Source organism: Hemitrygon akajei, chromosome 9 (genome assembly GCF_048418815.1).
Source record: "Hemitrygon akajei chromosome 9, sHemAka1.3, whole genome shotgun sequence".
NCBI lineage: Eukaryota > Metazoa > Chordata > Chondrichthyes > Myliobatiformes > Dasyatidae > Hemitrygon > Hemitrygon akajei.
Window position 1 is genome coordinate 5,303,745 of NC_133132.1, and position 22,080 is coordinate 5,325,824.

General features: G+C 58.3%; 1 protein-coding gene across 1 annotated transcript in view; it reads right to left on the bottom strand.

Annotated features, from left to right (window-relative positions):
* Nucleotides 1-868: 868 nt before the first annotated feature.
* The window catches only part of LOC140732865 (glutathione hydrolase light chain 1-like), a 106,964-nt gene continuing 85,752 nt past the window's right edge, over nucleotides 869-22,080 (bottom strand). The window contains exon 3 of the mRNA XM_073055494.1: nucleotides 869-1,204. Coding sequence (XP_072911595.1) covers nucleotides 1,052-1,204 — 153 coding nt within the window. The 3' untranslated portion in view covers nucleotides 869-1,051. The remainder of the gene's footprint in view (nucleotides 1,205-22,080) is intronic.

Genomic DNA, 22,080 nt, shown 5'->3' on the forward strand with positions numbered 1-22,080 from the left:
AGTGCGTTTGAAAGTTGGGAATGGTTTGTAAAGGCTAGGGAGGCTGGGTGTGGTTAGGAGTGGGTTTGAAGGTTGGGAATGGTTTGTAAAGGCTAGGGAGGCTGGGTGTGGTTGGGAGTGGGTTTGAAGGTTGGGAATAGTTTGTAAAGGCTAGGGAGGCTGGGTGTGGTTAGGAGTGGGTTTGAAGGTTGGGAATGGTTTGTAAAGGCTCGGGAGGCTGGGTGTGGTTGGGAGTGGGTTTGAAGGTTGGGAATGGTTTGTAAAGGCTAGGGAGGCTGGGTGTGGTTGGGAGTGGGTTTGAAGGTTGGGAATGGTTTGTAAAGGCTAGGGAGGCTGGTTGTGGTTGGGAGTGGGTTTGAAGGTTGGGAATGGTTTGTAAAGGCTAGGGAGGCTGGGTGTGGTTGGGAGTGGGTTTGAAGGTTGGGAATGGTTTGTAAAGGCTAGGGAGGCTGGGTGTGGTTGGGAGTGGGTTTGAAGGTTGGGCAGGGCTTGAGGTTGCAGTGGGCTGGGCTGGATTTCAGAAGATTGGAAGTGGGTGGCATAATGGTCCAAACACAATCAGTTTCAGAGAGAGCCGGCAAACAGATTTGCATCTCTGTGTCCGGCCACGTGTCTGAACTGAAAACACAATTTACATTCCTGAGTTCCTCCCCAACTCCAGATGTTTTAAGAGCTTCTGCTTGTGGCTGTTAAAGTATCTGACAAAGGTGCAGACAGGTAAAGTTGCCTGTAAGTGGCTGTGGTGATATCGCGTGCAATGATGTGCCAATACATGATTGGACAGAGCACTGAGCATGTGCAGGATTGCTAGAATGTTCCAGCACGGTTAAGACGTGTTTGTTTATTACTGTAAATAAAAGTTCTCTAATTCTTCCAGAATATGATTCTTTACTGTTAACCTGTTTAAACAGAGGTAACATAACACTGGCCATACTTCAACAGTACATTGGATCATCGGATCCGATTACAGATTGGATTGATCAGTTTGGCTCCTGCCAGTCGAACTCCTCAATCTAGGCACAGAGCTGTACAGACCAACCGATCAGGGTCCTCAGTAACCTGCTGGTTCTCCTCCTTTCCGGTGGTCTGACACAGCATCCCACCATTCTCCGTTCCGCACGATGGCCTGGACCACGCCTGCTTTTTTTGGCTCGTCTATGAAGGTCAGTGTCTGGTGTCTCTCCTTCAGGCCCATTTGTACCTCCTGAAAACAACAGCAACACGTAATTTGCACAGGCTCCTGGTCAGGGGAGGATTTTGTGGAGCATGTGGAGAGACACGCGGATAGGCACAGTTAGACCTGGCGTGTGGTGGGCAGTGAGCAGTGATGATCCTGTGCTGTTTCTAGTCTGCTCAGTGAAACCAGGCCTGATGCTCACCCCCTACAAGAGAGATACTTGCCAAGCAGACAAGCCCACACCACGGCAGGGCCAGACCATCCGAATCTTGCCAAAACTCTCATCTCAGGGCAAAAACTACTCTGCAGATGCTGTGGTCAAAGCAACACGCACAACACGCTGGAGGAACTCAGCAGGTCGGGCAGCATCCGTTGAAACGAACAGTCAACGATTCAGGCCGAGACCCTTCGACAGGACTGAAGCAGGAGGGGGCAGGGGCCCTATAAAGAAGGTGGGGGGAGGGTGGGAAGGAGAACGCTGGTAGGTGCCAGGTGAACAACCAGTAAGGGGAAAGATCAAGGGGTGGGGGAGGGGAAGCAGAGAGGTAAGGGGAATGCACTATGGGTAGTAGAAGGAGACGGAATCATGAGGGAGGTGATAGGCAGCTGGAGGAGGAGGCAGAGTGAAACTGGGATGGGGGAAGGGAGAGGGGGGGAATTATCAGAAGTTGGAGAATCCAATGTTCATGCCAAGGGGCTGGAGACTACCCAGACGGTATATGAGGCGTTGCTCCTCCAACCTGCGTTTGGTCTCATCATGGTAGTATAGGAGGCCATGTATGGATATACGTATCCTAATGGGAATGTGAAGCAGAGTTGAAGTGGGTGACAACCGGGAGTGGAGGTGCTCGACGAAGCGGTCTCTCATAACTATGTTGACTATACCTCTTCCCACCCTGCCACATGCAAAAATGCTATTCCCTATTCCCAGTTCCTCTGTCTCCGCCGCATCTGCTCCCAGGATGAGGCTTTCCGTTCCAGGACATCTCAAGCGGTTTCCCTTCTGCCGTCATCAATGATGCCCTCACCCGCATCTCCTCCATTTCCTGCACTTCGGCCCTCACCCCATCCTCCCGTCACCACAACAGGGACCGTGTTCCCCTTGTCCTCACCTATCACCCCACCAGCCTCCGGATCCAGCACATTATCCTCCGCAACTTCCGCCACCTTCAACAGGACCCCACCACTAAGCACATCTTTTCCTCTCTACCCCTCTCCGCTTTCCGCAGGGATCGTTCCCTCCGTGACTCCCTGGTCCACACGTCCCTCCCCACAGATCTCCCACCTGGCACTTATCCCTGCAAGCGTAAGTGCTACACTTGTCCCTACACCTCATCACTTACCACCATTCCGAGCCCCAGACAGTCCTTCCAGGTGAGGCAACACTTCACCTGCGAGTCTGCTGGAGTCGTCTATTGCATCCGGTGCTCCCAGTGCGGCCTCCTCTACATCGGCGAGACCTGATGCAGATTGGGGGACCACTTCATCGAGCACCTCCGCTCCGTCCACCACAACAGACAGGATCTCCCGGTGGCCACCCACTTCAACTCTGCTTCACATTCCCATTCGGATATGTCCATACATGGCCTCCTCTACTACCATGATGAGGCAAAACTGCGGTTGGAGGAGCAACACCTCATATACCGTCTGGGTAGTCTCCAGCCCCTTGGCATGAACATTGAATTCTCCATCTTCCAATAATTCCCATCCCCTCCCTTCACCCATCCCAGTTTCACTCTGCCTCCTCCTCCAGCTGCCTATCACCTCCCTCATGATTCCGTCTCCTTCTTCTACCCATAGTGCTTTCCCCTTACCTCTCTGCTTCCCCTCCCCCACCCCTTGATCTTCCTCTTACTGGCTTTTCCCCTGGCACCTACCAGCCTTCTTCCCACCCTTCCCACCACCTTCTTTATAGGGCCCCTGCCCCTCCCTCTTCAGTCCTGACGAAGGGTCTCGGCCCGAATCGTTGACTGTTCGTTTCCACGGATGCTGCCCGACCTGCTGAGTTCCTCCAGCGTGTTGCTCTAATTTCACGGTGCCTGGTGTTTTCCACCCTTCCTCCCTGCACCTCCCCCCCCCTTACACCCACCCCCACTTCCCTCTGCCGCCAGTTAGCCTGGCTCAAGGAGAGACTGCAGCACGTTGTGTTCAGACTGAACCGACCGGGCCTGGAACTGGGAAGAGGGTCAAACAGTAAGTGGAGCACACAGCCGATTTGTGTGGGAAAGGCCACAGGTTCTGGGACGACTTTGGCCTGTTATATCATGTGCCTCCTAGTAACTCAAAACTCATCCTTAATGATGGACTCCAACATTTTCCCAACCACTAAAGTCAGACCAACTGGCCTATAATATCATTTCTTCTACCTACCTCTCCTCTTAAACAGAGGAGTGACATTTGCAATTTTCCAGTCCTCTGGACCCATTCCAGAATCTAATGATTCTTGAAAGATCATTAGTCAAGCCCCCACGATCTCTTTGGCCGCCTTTCAGAGCCCTGGGGTGTGTCCGTCTGGTCCAGATAGCTCATCTACCTTTCAGCTTCCCGAGCACCTTGTCCTTAGTGACAGCACGACACTCACTGCTGCCTCTTGACACTAGTTTCCAGCACACTGCTAGTGTCTTCAACAGTGAAGACAGATGCAAAATACTTATTCAGTTCCTCTCCATTTCCTTGTCTCCACTTACTACCTGTCAAGTGACATTTTCCGGCAGTTTGATATCCGGTCTTCCCTCTCTTTTACTCTTCATATATTCGAATAAAGTTTTGGTATCCTTTTGCTTTTCTGCTGTTTTTGACTTCCCTTGTCAGACACAGTTGCCTCATCCTTCCTTTCAGTTCTTCATCCTTTGGATATATCTATCCTGCACCTTCTGAGTTATCCCCAAAACCTCAGAAAATGCTGTTCTGTCCCCTTCCAATCAACTTTGGCCAGTTCATCTCCCATGCCAGTGTAAATCCCCTTTCCTCCACTGTAATACTGATACACCTGTCTTTATCTTCGCCCTGTCAAACTGTCAGGTGATTTTGATCTCATTATGATCGCTGCCTCCTAAGTGTTCCTTTATGTCCATCTCCCTGCTTTAACCTGGTTCATTACACAACACCCAGTTCAGAATTGCCTTTCCCCTAGTGGGCTCAACAACAAGCTGTTCTAAAAACCATCACATAGGAATTCGACAAATTCCTCTCTTGGGATCCAGCACCAACCCGATTTTCCCAATCTACCTGCATTTTGAAATCTCCTATGACCATCATAACTTTGCCTTTTTGACATGCATTTTCTGTTCCCCATTGTAATTTGTAGCCCACATTCTGGCCACTGTTCGGAGGCCTATATACAACTCCCATCAGGCTCTTTTTACCCTTGCAGTTTCTTAACTCTCCCCACAAGGATTCTACATCTTCCAATCCTATATTGCTTCTTTCTAAGGATCTGACTTCATTTTTTACCATCAGAACCATGTCACCCCCTCTGCCTCCCATCCTGTTCTTTCCATGCTAAGTGTATCCTTGGATGTTAAGCTCCTAACTGTGATCTTCTTTCAGCAATGAATCAGTGATTCCCACAACATCATACCCGCCAATCTCTAACCACATTACATGATCATCTGCCTTCTTCCATAAAGTCATGAATTCAAATATAACACCTTCATTTCTGTATTAAGCAGCCTTTTCGATTTTGCCCCCATGTTACACTTCCACTCATCCCACAGACAGCAATTTTGCTTTATCATCTGCCTGTTCTTCTTCACAGACTCACTACACACTGCACCTACTTGTGTACCAACTGCCCCATCCTCTGCCCTATCACTCCGGTCCCCATCCTCTGCCCTATCACTCCGGTCCCGATCCTCTTCCCTATCACTCCGGTCCCCATCCTCTGCCCTATCACTCCGGTCCCCATCCTCTGCCCTATCACTCCGGTTCCCAACCTCTGCCCTATCACTCCGGTTCCCATCCTCTGCCCTATAACTCCGGTTCCCATCCACTGCCCTATCACTCCGGTTCCCATCCTCTGCCCTATCACTCCGGTCCCATCCTCTGTCCTATCACTCCGGTCCCGATCCTCTGCCCTATCACTCCGGTCCCCATCCTCTTCCCTATCACTCCGGTCCCCATCCTCTGCCCTATAACTCCGGTTCCCATCCACTGCCCTATCACTCCGGTTCCCATCCTCTGCCCTATCACTCCGGTCCCATCCTCTGTCCTATCACTCCGGTCCCGATCCTCTGCCCTATCACTCCGGTCCCCATCCTCTTCCCTATCACTCCGGTCCCCATCCTCTGCCCTATCACTCCGGTCCCCATCCTCTTCCCTATCACTCCGGTCCCCATCCTCTGCCCTATCACACCGGTCCCCATCCTCTGCCCTATCACTCCGGTCCCCATCCTCAGCCCTATCACTCCGGTCCCCATCCTCTGCCCTATCACTCCGGTCCTCATCCTCTGCCCTATCTCTCCGGTCCCCATCCTCTGCCCTATCACTCCGGACCCCATCCTCTGCCCTAACACTCCGATCCACATCCTCTGCCCTATCGCTCCGGTCCCCATCCTCTGCCCTATCGCTCCGGTCCCCATCCTCTGCCCTATCGCTCCGGTTCCCATCCTCTGCCCTATCACTCCGGTCCCCATCCTCTGCCCTATCACACCGGTCCCCACCCTCTGCCCTATCACTCCGGTCCCCATCCTCTGCCCTATCACTCCGGTCCTCATCCTCTGCCCTATCACTCCGGTTCCCATCCTCTGCCCTATCACTCCGGTTCCCATCCACTGCCCTATCACTCCGGTCCCCATCCTCTGCCCTATCACTCCGGTCCCATCCTCTGCCCTATCACTCCGGTCCCCATCCTCTGCCCTATCACTCCGGTTCCCATCCACTGCCCTATCACTCCGGTTCCCATCCTCTGCCCTATCACTCCGGTCCCATCCTCTGCCCTATCACTCCGGTCCCATCCTCTGTCCTATCACTCCGGTCCCGATCCTCTTCCCTATCACTCCGGTCCCCATCCTCGGCCCTATCACTCCGGTCCCCATCCTCTGCCCTATCACTCCGGTCCCATCCTCCGCCCTATCACTCCGGTCCCCATCCTCTGCCCTATCACTCCGGTCCCATCCTCCGCCCTATCACTCCGGTCCCCATCCTCTGCCCTATCACTCCGGTCCCATCCTCTGCCCTATCACTCCGGTCCCATCCTCTGTCCTATCACTCCGGTCCCCATCCTCTGCCCTATCACTCCGGACCCCATCCTCTGCCCTATCACTCCGGTCCCCTTCCTCTGCCCTATCACTCCGGACCCCATCCTCTGCCCTATCACTCCGGTTCCCATCCTCTGCCCTATCACTCCGGTCCCCTTCCTCTGCCCTATCACTCCGGACCCCATCCTCTGCCCTATCACTCCGGTCCCCATCCTCTGCCCTATCACTCCGGTCCCCATCCTCTGCCCTATCACTCCGGTCCCCATCCTCTGCCCTATCACTCCGGACCCCATCCTCTGCCCTATCACACCGGACCCCATCCTCTGCCCTATCACTCCGATCCCCATCCTCTGCCCTATAACTCCGGTCCTCATCCTCTGCCCTATCACTCCGGTTCCCATCCTCTGCCCTATCACTCCGGTTCCCATCCTCTGCCCTATCACTCCGGTCCCCATCCTCTGCCCTATCACTCCGGTTCCCATCCTCTGCCCTATCACTCCGGACCCCATCCTCTGCCCTATCACACCGGACCCCATCCTCTGCCCTATCACTCCGATCCCCATCCTCTGCCCTATAACTCCGGTCCTCATCCTCTGCCCTATCACTCCGGTTCCCATCCTCTGCCCTATCAGTCCGGTCCCCATCCTCTGCCCTATCTCTCCGGTCCCCATCCTCTGCCCTATCAGTCCGGTCCCCATCCTCTGCCCTATCACTCCGGTTCCCATCCTCTGCCCTATCACTCCGGTCCCCATCCTCTGCCCTATCACTCCTGTCCACATCCTCTGCCATATCACTCCGGTCCCATCCTCTGCCCTATCACTCCGGTCCCATCCTCTGCCCTATCACTCCGGTCCCATCCTCTGCCCTATCTCTCCGGTCCCCATCCTCTGCCCTATCACTCCGGTCCCCATCCTCTGCCCTTCACTCCGGTCCCCATCCTCTGCCTTATCACTCCGGTCCCATCCTCTGCCCTATCACTCCGGTCCCCATCCTCTGCCCTATCACTCCGGTCCCCATCCTCTGCCCTATCACTCCGGTCCCCATCCTCTGCCCTATCACTCCGGTCCCCATCCTCTGCCCTATCACTCCGGTCCCCATCCTCTGCCCTATCACTCCGGTCCCCATCCTCTGCCCTATCACTCCGGTCCCCATCCTCTGCCCTATCACTCCGGTTCCCATCCTCTGCCCTATCACTCCGGTTCCCATCCACTGTCCTATCACTCCGGTCCCCATCCTCTGCCCTATCACTCCGGTTCCCATCCTCTGCCCTATCACTCCAGTTCCCATCCTCTGCCCTATCACTCCGGTCCTCATCCTCTGCCCTATCACTCCGGTTCCCATCCTCTGCCCTATCACTCCGGTTCCCATCCACTGTCCTATCACTCCGGACCCCATCCTCTGCCCTATCACGCCGGTCCCCATCCTCTGCCCTATCACTCCGGTCCCCATCCTCTGCCCTATCACTCCGGTCCTCATCATCTGCCCTATCACTCCGGTCCACATCCTCTGCCCTATCACTCCGGTTCCCATCCACTGTCCTATCACTCCGGTCCCCATCCTCTGCCCTAACACTCCAGTCCCCATCCTCTGCCCTATCACTCCGGTCCACATCCTCTGCCCTATCACTCCGGTTCCCATCCTCTGCCCTATCACTCCGGTTCCCATCCTCTGCCCTATCACTCCTGTCCTCATCCTCTGCCCTATCACTCCGGTCCCCATGCTCTGCACTATCACTCCGGTCCCCATCCTCTGCCCTATCACTCCGGTCCCCATCCTCAGCACTATCACTCCGGTTCCCATCCTCTGCCCTATCACTCCGATCCACATCCTCTGCCCTATCACTCCGGTCCCCATCCTCTGCCCTATCACTCCAGTCCCCATCCTCTGTCCTATCACTCCGGTCCCATCCTCTGCCCTATCACTCCGGTCCCCATCTTCTGCCCTATCACTCCTGTCCCATCCTCTGCCCTATCACTCCGGTCCCCATCCTCTGCCCTATCACTCCGGTCCCATCCTCTGCCCTATCACTCCGGTCCCCATCCTCTGCCCTATCACTCCGGTCCCCATCCCCTGCCCTATCACTCCGGTCCCCATCCTCTGCCCTATCACTCCGGTCCCCATCCTCTGCCCTATCACTCCGGTTCCCATCCTCTGCCCTATCACTCCGGTCCTCATCCTCTGCCCTATCACTCCGGTCCCCATCCTCTGCCCTATCACTCCGGTCCACATCCTCTGCCCTATCACTCCGGTTCCCATCCTCTGCCCTATCACTCCGGTCCCTATCCTCTGCCCTATCACTCCGGTTCCCATCCTCTGCCCTATCACTCCGGTCCCCATCCTCTGTCCTATCACTCCGGTCCCCATCCTCTGCCCTATAACTCCGGTTCCCATCCTCTGCCCTATCACTCCGGTCCCCATCCTCTGCCCTATTACTCCGGACCCCATCCTCTGCCCTGTCACTCCGGTCCCCATCCTCTGCCCTATTACTCCGGACCCCATCCTCTGCCCTGTCACTCGGTTTCCCATCCTCTGCACTATCACTCCGGTCCCCATCCTCTGCCCTATCGCTCCGGTTCCCATCCTCTGCCCTATCACTCCGGTTCCCATCCTCTGCCCTATCACTCCGGTTCCCATCCACTGCCCTATCACTCCGGTTCCCATCCTCTGCCCTATCACTCCGGTCCCATCCTCTGTCCTATCACTCCGGTCCCGATCCTCTTCCCTATTACTCCGGTCCCCATCCTCTGCCCTATCACTCCGGTCCCCATCCTCTGCCCTATCACTCCGGTCCCCATCCTCTGCCCTATCACTCCGGTTCCCATCCTCTGCACTATCACTCCGGTTCCCATCCACTGCCCTATCACTCCGGTTCCCATCCTCTGCCCTATCACTCCGGTCCCATCCTCTGTCCTATCACTCCGGTCCCGATCCTCTGCCCTATCACTCCGGTCCCCATCCTCTTCCCTATCACTCCGGTCCCCATCCTCTGCCCTATCACTCCGGTCCCCATCCTCTTCCCTATCACTCCGGTCCCCATCCTCTGCCCTATCACTCCGGTCCCCATCCTCAGCCCTATCACTCCGGTCCCCATCCTCTGCCCTATCACTCCGGACCCCATCCTCTGCCCTAACACTCCGATCCACATCCTCTGCCCTATCGCTCCGGTCCCCATCCTCTGCCCTATCGCTCCGGTTCCCATCCTCTGCCCTATCACTCCGGTCCCCATCCTCTGCCCTATCACACCGGTCCCCACCCTCTGCCCTATCACTCCGGTCCCCATCCTCTGCCCTATCACTCCGGTCCTCATCCTCTGCCCTATCACTCCGGTTCCCATCCTCTGCCCTATCACTCCGGTTCCCATCCACTGCCCTATCACTCCGGTCCCCATCCTCTGCCCTATCACTCCGGTCCCATCCTCTGCCCTATCACTCCGGTCCCCATCCTCTGCCCTATCACTCCGGTTCCCATCCACTGCCCTATCACTCCGGTTCCCATCCTCTGCCCTATCACTCCGGTCCCATCCTCTGCCCTATCACTCCGGTCCCATCCTCTGTCCTATCACTCCGGTCCCGATCCTCTTCCCTATCACTCCGGTCCCCATCCTCTGCCCTATCACTCCGGTCCCCATCCTCTGCCCTATCACTCCGGTCCCATCCTCCGCCCTATCACTCCGGTCCCCATCCTCTGCCCTATCACTCCGGTCCCCATCCTCTGCCCTATCACTCCGGACCCATCCTCTGCCCTATCACTCCAGTCCTCAACCTCTGCCCTAACACTCCGGTCCCCATCCTCTGCCCTAACAGTCCGGTCCCCATCCTCTGCCCTATCACTCCGGTCCCCATCCTCTGCCCAATCACTCCGGTCCTCATCCTCTGCCCTATCACTCCGGTCCCCATCCTCTGCCCTATCACTCCTGTCCACATCCTCTGCCATATCACTCCGGTCCCATCCTCTGCCCTATCACTCCGGTCCCATCCTCTGCCCTATCACTCCGGTCCCATCCTCTGTCCTATCACTCCGGTCCCCATCCTCTGCCCTATCACTCCGGACCCCATCCTCTGCCCTATCACTCCGGTTCCCATCCTCTGCCCTATCACTCCGGTCCCCATCCTCTGCCCTATCACTCCGGTCCCCATCCTCTGCCCTATCACTCCGGTTCCCATCCTCTGCCCTATCACTCCGGTCCCCATCCTCTGCCCTATCACTCCGGTTCCCATCCTCTGCCCTATCACTCCAGTTCCCATCCTCTGCCCTATCACTCCGGTCCTCATCCTCTGCCCTATCACTCCGGTTCCCATCCTCTGCCCTATCACTCCGGTTCCCATCCACTGTCCTATCACTCCGGACCCCATCCTCTGCCCTATCACTCCGGTCCCCATCCTCTGCCCTATCACTCCGATCCCCATCCTCTGCCCTATCACTCCGGTCCTCATCCTCTGCCCTATCACTCCGGTTCCCATCCACTGCCCTATCTCTCCGGTCCCCATCCTCTGCCCTATCAGTCCGGTCCCCATCCTCTGCCCTATCACTCCGGTTCCCATCCTCTGCCCTATCACTCCGGTCCCCATCCTCTGCCCTATCACTCCTGTCCACATCCTCTGCCATATCACTCCGGTCCCATCCTCTGCCCTATCACTCCGGTCCCATCCTCTGCCCTATCACTCCGGTCCCATCCTCTGCCCTATCTCTCCGGTCCCCATCCTCTGCCCTATCACTCCGGTCCCCATCCTCTGCCCTTCAATCCGGTCCACATCCTCTGCCCTATCACTCCGGTCCTCATCCTCTGACCTATCACTCCGGTCCCCATCCTCTGCCCTATCACTCCGGTCCCCATCCTCTGCCCTATCACTCCGGTTCCCATCCTCTGCCCTATCACTCCGGTCCCCATCCTCTGCCCTATCACTCCGGTTCCCATCCTCTGCCCTATCACTCCAGTTCCCATCCTCTGCCCTATCACTCCGGTCCTCATCCTCTGCCCTATCACTCCGGTCCCCATCCTCTGCCCTGTCACTCCGGTTCCCATCCTCTGCCCTATCACTCCGGTCCCCATCCTCTGTCCTATCACTCCGGACCCATCCTCTGCCCTATCACTCCGGTCCCCATCCTCTGCCCTATCACTCCGGTCCCCATCCTCTGCCCTATAACTCCGGTTCCCATCCTCTGCCCTATCACTCCAGTTCCCATCCTCTGCCCTATCACTCCGGTCCTCATCCTCTGCCCTATCACTCCGGTTCCCATCCTCTGCCCTATCACTCCGGTCCCCATCCTCTGTCCTATCACTCCGGTTCCCATCCTCTGCCCTATCACTCCGGTTCCCATCCTCTGCCCTATCTCTCCGGTCCCCATCCTCTGCCCTATCACTCCGGTCCCCATCCTCTGCCCTTCACTCCGGTCCACATCCTCTGCCCTATCACTCCGGTCCTCATCCTCTGACCTATCACTCCGGTCCCCATCCTCTGCCCTATCACTCCGGTCCCCATCCTCTGCCCTATCACTCCGGTTCCCATCCTCTGCCCTATCACTCCGGTTCCCATCCACTGTCCTATCACTCCGGTCCCCATCCTCTGCCCTATCACTCCGGTTCCCATCCTCTGCCCTATCACTCCAGTTCCCATCCTCTGCCCTATCACTCCGGTCCTCATCCTCTGCCCTATCACTCCGGTTCCCATCCTCTGCCCTATCACTCCGGTTCCCATCCACTGTCCTATCACTCCGGACCCCATCCTCTGCCCTATCACTCCGGTCCCATCCTCCGCCCTATCACTCCGGTCCCCATCCTCTGCCCTATGTCTCCGGTCCCCATCATCTGCCCTATCACTCCTGTCCTCATCCTCTGCCCTATCACTCCGGTCCCCATCCTCTGCCCTATCACTCCGGTCCTCATCCTCTGCCCTATCACTCCGGTCCCCATCCTCTGCCCTATCACTCCGGTTCCCATCCTCTGCCCTATCACTCCGGTTCCCATCCACTGTCCTATCACTCCGGACCCCATCCTCTGCCCTATCACTCCGGTCCCATCCTCCGCCCTATCACTCCGGTCCCCATCCTCTGCCCTATGTCTCCGGTCCCCATCATCTGCCCTATCACTCCTGTCCCCATCCTCTGCCCTATCACTCCGGTCCTCATCCTCTGCCCTATCACTCCGGTCCCCATCCTCTGCCCTATCACTCCGGTCCTCATCCTCTGCCCTATCACTCCTGTCCCATCCTCTGCCCTATCACTCCGTGCCCCATCCTCTGCCCTATCACTCCGGTCCCCATCCTCTGCCCTATCACTCCGGTCCTCATCATCTGCCCTATCACTCCGGTCCACATCCTCTGCCCTATCACTCCGGTTCCCATCCACTGTCCTATCACTCCGGTCCCCATCCTCTGCCCTAACACTCCGGTCCCCATCCTCTGCCCTATCACTCCGGTCCACATCCTCTGCCCTATCACTCCGGTTCCCATCCTCTGCCCTATCACTCCGGTTCCCATCCTCTGCCCTATCACTCCTGTCCTCATCCTCTGCCCTATCACTCCGGTCCCCATCCTCTGCACTATCACTCCGGTCCCCATCCTCTGCCCTATCACTCCGGTCCCCATCCTCTGCACTATCACTCCGGTTCCCATCCTCTGCCCTATCACTCCGATCCACATCCTCTGCCCTATCACTCCGGTCCCCATCCTCTGCCCTATCACTCCGGTCCCCATCCTCTGTCCTATCACTCCGGTCCCATCCTCTGCCCTATCACTCCGGTCCCCATCTTCTGCCCTATCACTCCTGTCCCATCCTCTGCCCTATCACTCCGGTCCCCATCCTCTGCCCTATCACTCCGGTCCCATCCTCTGCCCTATCACTCCGGTCCCCATCCTCTGCCCTATCACTCCGGTCCCCATCCCCTGCCCTATCACTCCGGTCCCCATCCTCTGCCCTATCACTCCGGTCCCCATCCTCTGCCCTATCACTCCGGTTCCCATCCTCTGCCCTATCACTCCGGTCCTCATCCTCTGCCCTATCACTCCGGTCCCCATCCTCTGCCCTATCACTCCGGTCCACATCCTCTGCCCTATCACTCCGGTTCCCATCCTCTGCCCTATCACTCCGGTCCCCATCCTCTGCCCTATCACTCCGGTCCCCATCCTCTGCCCTATCACTCCGGTCCCCATCCTCTGTCCTATCACTCCGGACCCATCCTCTGCCCTATCACTCCGGTCCCCATCCTCTGCCCTATCACTCCGGTCCCCATCCTCTGCCCTATAACTCCGGTTCCCATCCTCTGCCCTATCACTCCGGTCCCCATCCTCTGCCCTATTACTCCGGACCCCATCCTCTGCCCTGTCACTCCGGTTCCCATCCTCTGCCCTATCACTCCGGTTCCCATCCTCTGCCCTATCACTCCGGTCCCCATCCTCTGTCCTATCACTCCGGTTCCCATCCTCTGCCCTATCACTCCGGTTCCCATCCTCTGCCCTATCACTCCGGTCCCCATCCTCTGTCCTATCACTCCGGTCCCCATCCTCTGCCCTATAACTCCGGTTCCCATCCTCTGCCCTATCACTCCGGTCCCCATCCTCTGCCCTATTACTCCGGACCCCATCCTCTGCCCTGTCACTCCGGTCCCCATCCTCTGCCCTATTACTCCGGACCCCATCCTCTGCCCTGTCACTCGGTTTCCCATCCTCTGCACTATCACTCCGGTCCCCATCCTCTGCCCTATCACTCCGGTCCCCATCCTCTGCCCTATCACTCCGGTCCACATCCTCTGCCCTATCACTCCGGTCCCCATCCTCTGCCCTATCACTCCGGTCCCCATCCTCTGCCCTATCACTCCGGTTCCCATCCTCTGCCCTATCACTCCGGACCCATCCTCTGCCCTATCACTCCGGTCCCCATCCTCTGCCCTATCACTCCGGTTCCCATCTTCTGCCCTATCACTCCGGTCCCCATCCTCTGCCCTATCACTCCAATCCACATCCTCTGCCCTATCACTCCGGTCCCCATCCTCTGCCCTATCACACCGGTCCCCATCCTCTGCCCTATCACTCCGGTCCTCATCCTCTGCCCTATCACTCCGGTCCCCATCCTCTGCCCTATCACTCCGGTCCCCATCCTCTGCCCTATCACTCCGGTTCCCATCCTCTGCCCTATCACTCCGGTCCTCATCCTCTGCCCTATCACTCCGGTTCCCATCCTCTGCCCGATCACTCCGGTTCCCATCCTCTGCCCTATCACTCCGGACCCATCCTCTGCCCTATCACTCCGGTCCCCATCCTCTGCCCTATCACTCCGGTTCCCATCTTCTGCCCTATCACTCCGGTCCCCATCCTCTGCCCTATCACTCCGGTCCCCATCCTCTGCCCTATCACTCCGGTCCCCATCCTCTACCCTATCACTCCGGTCCCATCCTCTGCCCTATCACTCTGGTCCTCCTCCTCTGCCCTATCACACCGGTCCCCATCCTCTGCCCTATCACTCCGGTCCCCATCCTCTGCCCTATCACTCCGGTCCCCATCCTCTGCCCTATCACTCCGGTCCCCATCCTCTGCCCTATCACTCCGGTCCCCATCCTCTGCCCTATCACTCCGGTCCTCATCCTCTGCCCTATCACTCCGGTCCTCATCCTCTGCCCTATCACTCCGGTCCCCATCCTCTGCCCTATCACTCCTGTCCCCATCCTCTGCCCTATCACTCCGGTCCCCATCCTCTGCCCTATCACTCCGGTCCCCATCCTCTGCCCTATCACTCCGGTCCCCATCCTCTGCCCTATCACACCGGTCCTCATCCTCTGCCCTATCACTCCGGTCCCCATCCTCTGCCCTATCACTCCGGTCCCCATCCTCTGCCCTATCACTCCGGTCCCCATCCTCTGCCCTATCACTCCGGTCCTCATCCTCTGCCCTATCACTCCGGTCCTCATCCTCTGCCCTATCACTCCGGTCCCCATCCTCTGCCCTATCACTCCGGTCCCCATCCTCTGCCCTATCACTCCGGTCCCCATCCTCTGCCCTATCACTCCGGTCCTCATCCTCTGCCCTATCACTCCGGTCCTCATCCTCTGCCCTAACACTCCGATCCACATCCTCTGCCCTATCACTCCGGTCCCCATCCTCTGCCCTATCGCTCCGGTCCCCATCCTCTGCCCTATCGCACCGGTCCCCATCCTCTGCCCTATCACTCCGGTCCCCATCCTCTGCCCTATCGCACCGGTCCCCATCCTCTTCCCTATCACTCCGGTCCTCATCCTCTGCCCTATCACTCCGGTCCTCATCCTCTGCCCTAACACTCCGATCCACATCCTCTGCCCTATCACTCCGGTCCCCATCCTCTGCCCTATCGCTCCGGTCCCCATCCTCTGCCCTATCGCACCGGTCCCCATCCTCTGCCCTATCACTCCGGTCCCCATCCTCTGCCCTATCGCACCGGTCCCCATCCTCTTCCCTATCACTCCGGTCCTCATCCTCTGCCCTATCACTCCGGTTCCCATCCTCTGCCCTATCACTCCGGTTCCCATCCTCTGCCCTATCACTCCGGTCCTCATCCTCTGCCCTATCACTCCGGTTCCCATCCTCTGCCCTATCACTCCGGTCCCCATCCACTGCCCTATCACTCCGGTCCTCATCCTCTGCCCTATCACTCCGGTTCCCATCCTCTGCCCTATCACTCCGGTCCTCATCCTCTGCCCTATCACTCCGGTCCCCATCCTCTGCCCTATCACTCCTGTCCACATCCTCTGCACTATCACTCCGGTTCCCATCCTCTGCCCTATCACTCCGGTCCTCATCCTCTGCCCTATCACTCCGGTCCACATCCTCTGCCCTATCACTCCGGTCCCCATGCTCTGCCCTATCACTCCGATCCCCATCCTCTGCCCTATCACTCTGGTCCTCATCCTCTGCCCTATCACTCCGGTCCCCATCCTCTGCCCTATCACTCCGATCCCCATCCTCTGCCCTATCACTCTGGTCCTCATCCTCTGCCCTATCACTCCGATCCCCATCCTCTGCCCTATCACTCCGGATCCCATCCTCTGCCCTATCACCGGACCCCATCCTCTGCCCTATCACTCCGGTCCCCATCCTCTGCCCTATCACTCCGGTCCCCATCCTCTGCCCTATCACTCCGGTCCCCATCCTCTGCCCTATCACTCCGGTTCCCATCCTCTGCCCTATCACTCCGGTTCCCATCCTCTGCCCTATCACTCCGGTCCTCATCCTCTGCCCTATCGCTCCGGTCCTCATCCTCTGCCCTATCACTCCGGTCCTCATCCTCTGCCCTAACACTCCGATCCACATCCTCTGCCCTATCACTCCGGTCCCCATCCTCTGCCCTATCACTCCGGTCCCCATCCTCTGCCCTATCGCACCGGTCCCCATCCTCTGCCCTATCACTCCGGTCCCCATCCTCTTCCCTATCACTCCGGTCCTCATCCTCTGCCCTATCACTCCGGTTCCCATCCTCTGCCCTATCACTCCGGTCCCCATCCTCTTCCCTATCACTCCGGTCCTCATCCTCTGCCCTATCACTCCGGTTCCCATCCTCTGCCCTATCACTCCGGTCCCCATCCTCTTCCCTATCACTCCGGTCCTCATCCTCTGCCCTATCGCACCGGTCCCCATCCTCTGCCCTATCACTCCGGTCCCCATCCTCTTCCCTATCACTCCGGTCCTCATCCTCTTCCCTATCACTCCGGTCCCCATCCTCTGCCCTATCACTCCGGTCCCCATCCTCTTCCCTATCACTCCGGTCCTCATCCTCTGCCCTATCACTCCGGTTCCCATCCTCTGCCCTATCACTCCGGTTCCCATCCTCTGCCCTATCACTCCGGTTCCCATCCTCTGCCCTATCACTCCGGTTCCCATCCTCTGCCCTATCACTCCGGACCCATCCTCTGCCCTATCACTCCGGTCCCCATCCTCTGCCCTATCACTCCGGACCCATCCTTTGCCCTATCACTCCGGTCCCCATCCTCTGCCCTATCACTCCGGACCCATCCTCTGCCCTATCACTCCGGACCCATCCTCTGCCCTATCACTCCGGTCCCCTTCCTCTGCCCTATCACTCCGGACCCCATCCTCTGCCCTATCACTCCGGTTCCCTTCCTCTGCCCTATCACTCCGGTCCCCATCCTCTGCCCTATCACTCCGGACCCATCCTCTGCCCTATCACTCCGGTCCCCATCCTCTGCCCTATCACTCCGGACCCCATCCTCTGCCCTATCACTCCGGTCCCCATCCTCTGCCCTATCACTCCGGTCCCCATCCTCTGCCCTATCACTCCGGTCCAAATCCTCTGCCCTATCACTCCTGTCCACATCCTCTGCCCTATCACTCCGGACCCATCCTCTGCCCTATCACTCCGGTCCCCATCCTCTGCCCTATCACTCCGGTCCCCATCCTCTGCCCTATCACTCCGGACCCATCCTCTGGCCTATCACTCTGGTCCCCATCCTCTGCCCTATCACTCCGGTCCCCATCCTCTGCCCTATCACTCCGGTTCCCATCCTCTGCCCTATCTCTCCGGTTCCCATCCACTGTCCTATCACTCCGGTCCCCATCCTCTGCCCTATCACTCCGGTTCCCATCCTCTGCCCTATCACTCCAGTTCCCATCCTCTGCCCTATCACTCCGGTCCTCATCCTCTGCCCTATCACTCCGGTTCCCATCCTCTGCCCTATCACTCCGGTTCCCATCCACTGTCCTATCACTCCGGACCCCATCCTCTGCCCTATCAGTCCTGTCCCCATCCTCTGCCCTATCACTCCGGTCCCCATCCTCTGCCCTATCACTCCGGTCCTCATCCTCTGCCCTATCACTCCGGTTCCCATCCCCTGCCCTATCTCTCCGGTCCCCATCCTCTGCCCTATCAGTCCTGTCCCCATCCTCTGCCCTATCACTCCGGTCCCCATCCTCTGCCCTATCACTCCGGTCCTCATCCTCTGCCCTATCAGTCCTGTCCCCATCCTCTGCCCTATCACTCCGGTCCTCATCCTCTGCCCTATCAGTCCTGTCCCCATCCTCTGCCCTATCACTCCGGTCCCCATCCTCTGCCCTATCTCTCCGGTCCCCATCCTCTGCCCTATCAGTCCTGTCCCCATCCTCTGCCCTATCACTCCGGTCCCCATCCTCTGCCCTATCACTCCGGTCCTCATCCTCTGCCCTATCACTCCGGTTCCCATCCTCTGCCCTATCACTCCAGTTCCCATCCTCTGCCCTATCACTCCGGTTCCCATCCTCTGCCCTATCACTCCAGTTCCCATCCTCTGCCCTATCACTCCGGTTCCCATCCTCTGCCCTATCACTCCAGTTCCCATCCTCTGCCCTATCACTCCGGTCCTCATCCTCTGCCCTATCACTCCGGTTCCCATCCTCTGCCCTATCACTCCGGTCCCCATCCTCTGCCCTATCACTCCAGTTCCCATCCTCTGCCCTATCACTCCGGTTCCCATCCTCTGCCCTATCACTCCAGTTCCCATCCTCTGCCCTATCACTCCGGTCCTCATCCTCTGCCCTATCACTCCGGTTCCCATCCTCTGCCCTATCACTCCGGTTCCCATCCACTGTCCTATCACTCCGGACCCCATCCTCTGCCCTATCACTCCGGTCCCCATCCTCTGCCCTATCACTCCGATCCCCATCCTCTGTCCTATCACTCCGGTCCTCATCCTCTGCCCTATCACTCCGGTTCCCATCCACTGCCCTATCTCTCCGGTCCCCATCCTCTGCCCTATCAGTCCGGTCCCCATCCTCTGCCCTATCACTCCGGTTCCCATCCTCTGCCCTATCACTCCGGTCCCCATCCTCTGCCCTATCACTCCTGTCCACATCCTCTGCCATATCACTCCGGTCCCATCCTCTGCCCTATCACTCCGGTCCCATCCTCTGCCCTATCACTCCGGTCCCATCCTCTGCCCTATCTCTCCGGTCCCCATCCTCTGCCCTATCACTCCGGTCCCCATCCTCTGCCCTTCACTCCGGTCCACATCCTCTGCCCTATCACTCCGGTCCTCATCCTCTGACCTATCACTCCGGTCCCCATCCTCTGCCCTATCACTCCGGTCCCCATCCTCTGCCCTATCACTCCGGTTCCCATCCTCTGCCCTATCACTCCGGTTCCCATCCACTGTCCTATCACTCCGGTCCCCATCCTCTGCCCTATCACTCCGGTTCCCATCCTCTGCCCTATCACTCCGGTTCCCATCCTCTGCCCTATCACGCCGGTCCCCATCCTCTGCCCTATCACTCCGGTCCTCATCATCTGCCCTATCACTCCGGTCCACATCCTCTGCCCTATCACTCCGGTTCCCATCCACTGTCCTATCACTCCGGTCCCCATCCTCTGCCCTAACACTCCGGTCCCCATCCTCTGCCCTATCACTCCGGTCCACATCCTCTGCCCTATCACTCCGGTTCCCATCCTCTGCCCTATCACTCCGGTTCCCATCCTCTGCCCTATCACTCCTGTCCTCATCCTCTGCCCTATCACTCCGGTCCCCATCCTCTGCACTATCACTCCGGTCCCCATCCTCTGCCCTATCACTCCGGTCCCCATCCTCTGCACTATCACTCCGGTTCCCATCCTCTGCCCTATCACTCCGATCCACATCCTCTGCCCTATCACTCCGGTCCCCATCCTCTGCCCTATCACTCCGGTCCCCATCCTCTGTCCTATCACTCCGGTCCCATCCTCTGCCCTATCACTCCGGTCCCCATCTTCTGCCCTATCACTCCTGTCCCATCCTCTGCCCTATCACTCCGGTCCCCATCCTCTGCCCTATCACTCCGGTCCCATCCTCTGCCCTATCACTCCGGTCCCCATCCTCTGCCCTATCACTCCGGTCCCCATCCCCTGCCCTATCACTCCGGTCCCCATCCTCTGCCCTATCACTCCGGTCCCCATCCTCTGCCCTATCACTCCGGTTCCCATCCTCTGCCCTATCACTCCGGTCCTCATCCTCTGCCCTATCACTCCGGTCCCCATCCTCTGCCCTATCACTCCGGTCCACATCCTCTGCCCTATCACTCCGGTTCCCATCCTCTGCCCTATCACTCCGGTCCCTATCCTCTGCCCTATCACTCCGGTTCCCATCCTCTGCCCTATCACTCCGGTCCCCATCCTCTGTCCTATCACTCCGGTCCCCATCCTCTGCCCTATAACTCCGGTTCCCATCCTCTGCCCTATCACTCCGGTCCCCATCCTCTGCCCTATTACTCCGGACCCCATCCTCTGCCCTGTCACTCCGGTCCCCATCCTCTGCCCTATTACTCCGGACCCCATCCTCTGCCCTGTCACTCGGTTTCCCATCTTCTGCACTATCACTCCGGTCCCCATCCTCTGCCCTATCACTCCGGTCCCCATCCTCTGCCCTATCACTCCGGTCCACATCCTCTGCCCTATCACTCCGGTCCCCATCCTCTGCCCTATCACTCCGGTCCCCATCCTCTGCCCTATCACTCCGGTTCCCATCCTCTGCCCTATCACTCCGGACCCATCCTCTGCCCTATCACTCCGGTCCCCATCCTCTGCCCTATCACTCCGGTTCCCATCTTCTGCCCTATCACTCCGGTCCCCATCCTCTGCCCTATCACTCCAATCCACATCCTCTGCCCTATCACTCCGGTCCCCATCCTCTGCCCTATCACACCGGTCCCCATCCTCTGCCCTATCACTCCGGTCCACATCCTCTGCCCTATCACTCCGGTTCCCATCCTCTGCCCTATCACTCCGGTCCCTATCCTCTGCCCTATCACTCCGGTTCCCATCCTCTGCCCTATCACTCCGGTCCCCATCCTCTGTCCTATCACTCCGGTCCCCATCCTCTGCCCTATAACTCCGGTTCCCATCCTCTGCCCTATCACTCCGGTCCCCATCCTCTGCCCTATTACTCCGGACCCAATCCTCTGCCCTGTCACTCCGGTCCCCATCCTCTGCCCTATTACTCCGGACCCCATCCTCTGCCCTGTCACTCGGTTTCCCATCCTCTGCACTATCACTCCGGTCCCCATCCTCTGCCCTATCACTCCGGTCCCCATCCTCTGCCCTATCACTCCGGTCCACATCCTCTGCCCTATCACTCCGGTCCCCATCCTCTGCCCTATCACTCCGGTCCCCATCCTCTGCCCTATCACTCCGGTTCCCATCCTCTGCCCTATCACTCCGGACCCATCCTCTGCCCTATCACTCCGGTCCCCATCCTCTGCCCTATCACTCCGGTTCCCATCTTCTGCCCTCTCACTCCGGTCCCCATCCTCTGCCCTATCACTCCAATCCACATCCTCTGCCCTATCACTCCGGTCCCCATCCTCTGCCCTATCACACCGGTCCCCATCCTCTGCCCTATCACTCCGGTCCTCATCCTCTGCCCTATCACTCCGGTCCCCATCCTCTGCCCTATCACTCCGGTCCCCATCCTCTGCCCTATCACTCCGGTTCCCATCCTCTGCCCTATCACTCCGGTCCTCATCCTCTGCCCTATCACTCCGGTTCCCATCCTCTGCCCGATCACTCCGGTTCCCATCCTCTGCCCTATCACTCCGGACCCATCCTCTGCCCTATCACTCCGGTCCCCATCCTCTGCCCTATCACTCCGGTCACCATCCTCTGCCCTATCACTCCGGTCCCCATCCTCTGCCCTATCACTCCAATCCACATCCTCTGCCCTATCACTCCGGTCCCCATCCTCTGCCCTATCACTCCTGTCCCATCCTCTGCCCGATCACTCCGGTT